Genomic DNA, 4,817 nt, shown 5'->3' with positions numbered 1-4,817 from the left:
CCCCATCCCCATCCCGGGGGGTCCCGGCGGAGGGTCCCGGCGCTCTGCGGCCGAGCAGACCCCGCGGCCACCAGGGGGCAGCCGGGTCCCCGCAGGCCGCGGCGGAACAAAGGCCCGGCCCGGCCTGGCCCCGGGGGCTCGGCCCGGGGGGAACCCGCCCACCTCCCACCCTGCCCCGGGGAGAGGGGTGGGATCGGCCCGCGGGAACCCACCCAACCCCCGGGGGAACCCACTGACCTCCCGGCGGCACCCGGAGATCCAGGGAATCCAGGGACACCTCCATGTACTCCATGCTGTTCTCCTGGCCGGGGCCCTCTCTGCCTCCCAAGGATGGTTTATAGGCTTCGGCACCTAGATGGGAACACGGGTGTATTTATACAGCTCAAGAAAACATAAATAATAAAATAAACACATCATGTGCGGGCAGCAAGGGCCATAGTGAAGCCAGCAGGCTGTATGGAGGCCATGAGTCAAGATACACAGAGAATTATGGAAATACAACATCTGGGTGTACACAGCACCACTGATCTCTTCTTCCTTCTCCGTCTGATCAGATTTTCTACTTCCACTTAGGTAGGGAACAACAAAAACAGAATCAATGAGAGCACTTCTGCCTCTGACAGGCACATCTGCCTGCTGCTGGAACCGCATCGGCGGCAGAAGATGAAATGGCACAAGGAAGGGATGAAACCAGGGCTCAGCGCATCCTCCTGCCTCCGACCTGCTGCAGAGGGCTCCAGGTAAAGTCCAGCCACGCAGAGCCAACCAGCTAATCGTGTACATCATGAAGAGGATGAGACAGGTGACATTCAGCTTAAAGGGAAGGGAAAAAACATAAAAGCCAAGTTCTGGCTCTAAGTGAACAAAACTGCTGCTGGGAAGAGATGGCATGGGGACCCCTCGGGAAGAGATGGCATGGGGACCCCCTTGCTGGGAAGAGATTGTGTGGGGACCCCCTTGCTGGGAAGAGATTGTGTGGGATCCCCTCGCTGGGAAAAGATGGCATGGGGACCCCTCGCTGGGAAGAGATTGTGTGGGATCCCCTCGCTGGGAAGGGATTGTGTGGGGACCCCTCAGAGCCTTCGTAGGAGTTGTCAATCTCCTCACACTCCCTCGGCTTTGCTTTCTCTCCTTGGTTTGCTTCTCCCACTCCAACTTGGCCAAGAGAATTTCATTAGCCTGCAAGACTGGTTGCCACTTGTATTGAAGAGATGGAAAAATCAGTGAGCATCTGAAATGAAGAATTAGCTATTTGCTCTGAAAGGGATCAATGGCCCCTACTTCATCTTGAGAAAGGGGAAGAGGAGCAAGCCAGATGACTGACAAACCCCAGGCACAGGCTAGAGGCTGAAACATGGTCGTTTAGCTCAGAAGTAGCCACATATCAGTTAATTAAAAAAAAAAAAAAAATGGCCTACTGGCAAAAAATTAGCAAGCACAAAGAATAAACTTTGATGGCAATGGATGTGTGAAACCTTCTTAATGAAGCTGAAGGCACAGCTTCACTTCAGAGACCATTAATTTTTATTTTTACCCATGTTGTTACCTTTCCTGAAGAATAGTATCAGATCCAGCCTGCACTCCTGGCTCTCCCCACCCCACAGCTTTCATAAGACAAAGGCCACTGAATCCTTTTCTTCTGAGTGCTGGGTAACTTAGGTCAAAACAAGAATGACCACCTGAACGACATCCACACCATAAGATGGGCCAGAGGGAGCTCATTACAAACACTGTGGTGCTTTCTAAGTAAAGACAACAACCTGCACATACCATCCAGCTGGACAAACAGCCATAAAAATGCAACTAAGCATCACTCGGAGGTGGTTCTTCTTTTCCCTTCTGCATCTAATCACACTCCCTGAGCTTGTGGGACACATGACACCTCATAGACTTGAGTCCATGAGGTCTTTTTTGGATAGTCTAAAATAAAGGTCACCTCATAACTATTCTGCTGTTAATCTACTGTCAGTAAGATGTAAGTTCACATCATGAATCATAGAATCCCAGACTGGTTTGGGTTGGAAGGGACCTTAAAGCTCATCCAGTCCCAACCCCCCTGCCAGCAGCAGGGACACCTTCCACTAGACCAAGTTGCTCAAAGCCTCATCCAACCTGGCCTTCAACACTTCCAGGGAGGAGCAGCCACAGCTTCTCTGGGCAACCTGTTCCAGAGAAGAACATGGTTTATCATACAGCCCATCCTTGTCAAGGAAGAGCAAGCTCTTCAGACAGCCACTGCCTTATGGGCCTCAGAGGGTCCTTACTCCTCCACCTGGAACCTGAATTTCTACACAATTAAGGAACAAAACACAATTAGTTACCTAACATACTGGCTTGTTTCTTTTTATTCCTCCTTCTCCTCTTGCGGGTGGGTTTCAACCATGGACTGTCGGTCTTTCCTTTCCTCTTCAACAGTTTCTTCTTGACGCTGGACTCTGAGCTCTGAATAACCAGAGAGGCCACGTGCATGTAAGGCATGTCGGCATCAGCGTCCCAGCAGTCCTTTGCGCCCGTGCGAAAGAGCCTTCTCGCAGCTTGAGTGATGCGAAAAGGCCTTAAGGACTGGAGGGTTTGAAATCAAATGGTGCTAAGATGTCTTTATAGAGCCAAAAAGGAAACACAAGCCCACGTGTGGGTGTATTTCCTGTCATTTCAATAGTGCATGCTTCACTTTCTCTTCCACGTAGGTTCTTACACCACACTCATCGCAGTAGTAGCCGAGCACCTCCCGCGCAGCAGTGCATGTTAGCAGGCACACACACACACACACACACACACACACACACTTTTAGCTTCTCCCCAGAAAAACTGTGGGGTTTTCAAACTAAAATGCTCACATTGCTCCACGTTCATGCTAGAAAATGCCAACAAAAACCAGACTTGCACAATGAAGAGCCATCTTACAGGGCTGGGATGGACTCAAAGGAATTGAACTCTACAGTAACAGACCAACCCCCTCCTTGAGCTATGTACAGGGTACCACAGAATAATCATGCAGCAAATATTCAGACACATATATTAATCTAAAGAGGATTTGGATTTTGGTTATAAAAAAAATATACAGTTGTCTGGGGTGGGTTTTCAAAGTCAACATGGGACTGGGGAATCAGACACCCCAACCCTGGAAGGCAATCTTCAACGCATCAATCATAAAATCCACATTCAAACTCAAACCATCAGCTCTTGATGCTTAATCCATCTCCCACTAAAGCTCAGGAAAAACCTCCTGCTCCCATGAACAGCAGGTGGATCAGGCCCTACCTTCATAGCAAGCTGATGTTGCACCATGCCCTGTTATCACAGGGAGCGAAGCCGGGCAAAGGTAGAGCTGAGCCCTGGCTCTCTAAGGCAGCTCTATGGTGTCTCCACACGCTGTCCCTGATAACTGTGCTCCAGTGTGGGCTTGGTTGTGCCCCGCCACGTGGCTTACACCAATTGCATCACACTGCTCGTGGGGGAGAGGTTTGTGTTTCAGCCAGTCCCTGTCTGGGGAACCGACTGACTCACCAGATATGAGCAGAGCAAAAACCAGTGTCTAGGATGTGGAGATATGACTTGGATTTGACTGCAAGCTCAACCCTTGGTTTGAGTTAATGCTACAGCCTGGCCTCAGCTACCCAAAGAAAAGGGGCAGGGTACACAGCCCCTGCTGCTTGGTCCTCTCTGGCTCCTGTAGTGTCAGAGGACTAGGAATAAGACCCTAAAGAGCTTCAACGATTCACATGGTATAGTAATTTCTACCTTCAGCTCAAAACATCAAGAAAATGAAGCCAAGAATTTTTCTCAAGGTGACTGAAGAGTTGGGGTGCCTTAAATGCTGGCTCCTCAACTTGAGATGCTGTGGAAAGGGAGCAAAATTTTTAAGTAAAGGGGAGGGTGGGGGACAGAGACAATCAATGAACAACAATTTAAATGGGAAAAAACAAAAATCAGGTTCTTTTCACTAGCCATCTAAAAATGAAAAGCAGGAAAATCACCAGCAGCTGGTGAAAGTCTTGCCCTAGCACTTTATAGACAACCTCATAGGGAGAGCGTCTGTTTGTCTGTGTGCTATTTGTATGTCTTCCTGATAAGAGCTGCCTCGAGTTTGGGCTGGGCCAATGGATTTGTGACCAACTCCACCTGAGCTCCGAAAAGAAAAGCCCTGTAGAGCTTCAGGTTGTTAAAAAAACCCATTGCTGGCTCCTACCACTTGTCAAGTCTCCATCTGAAGGATTGAAGCACCCTTAAATATTTCTCCTAACATTCAAATGATTAAAAGCAGTCAAGGCTTTGTTGAAAACAACAAACAAAAGCCCATTAATTAGCATCAGAAAGCAATTAATTGTATCACAGATCAGGGTTAAGCACCTTGTGGAAAACAATACTGTGTGTGGGGGTGGTTTCAGAGAGTGAGTTTTGTCAAAGAGATATGAAACTACCCCGGCTTCGCTCTCTCGCTCTCCCTCTTTCTGGCAGCAGTGCAAAGGGGAAATTATTATCAACAGGACAAAGGCTGAAAGACACAATTAGCAACCAGACTTACCAAGTCAGACTCATCTCCATCCTCCTCCTCCTCCATAGACTCTCCAGACTCTTGTTCCTCCTCAGACTCACCATCATCAATCTGCAGCCACCATTTGCCCAAGAACAGAAATGAGTCAGTCAAGTCAGGTCTGTCAAAGCAGGGCAACCCCCCCATCATTCTGCTGTGCCCAGCACCCAGCAGAGCATCTCCCCATCATCCTGCTGTGCCCCTCACCCAGCAGAGCATCCCCCCATCATTCTGCTGTGCCCAGCACCCAGCAGAGCATCTCCCCATCATCCTGCTGTGCCCC

General features: G+C 49.3%; 1 protein-coding gene across 1 annotated transcript in view; it reads right to left on the bottom strand.

Moving 5' to 3' along the window:
* Positions 1-237: 237 nt before the first annotated feature.
* LOC104528559 (histone-lysine N-methyltransferase EHMT1-like) overlaps positions 238-4,817 on the bottom strand; it is a gene marked incomplete at both ends in the record, with an annotated part of 8,120 nt that continues 3,540 nt past the window's right edge. The window contains 3 exons of the mRNA XM_010172600.2: positions 238-351; positions 2,322-2,442; positions 4,526-4,606. Of these exons, the coding sequence (XP_010170902.2) occupies positions 238-351; positions 2,322-2,442; positions 4,526-4,606 (316 nt within the window). The remainder of the gene's footprint in view (positions 352-2,321; positions 2,443-4,525; positions 4,607-4,817) is intronic.

This window comes from Antrostomus carolinensis, unplaced genomic scaffold, assembly GCF_000700745.2.
Source record: "Antrostomus carolinensis isolate BGI_N321 unplaced genomic scaffold, ASM70074v2 scaffold11937, whole genome shotgun sequence".
Lineage (NCBI taxonomy): Eukaryota > Metazoa > Chordata > Aves > Caprimulgiformes > Caprimulgidae > Antrostomus > Antrostomus carolinensis.
Note: the sequence above shows the minus strand (reverse complement) of the source record. Positions and strands in the feature narration are given on the sequence as shown.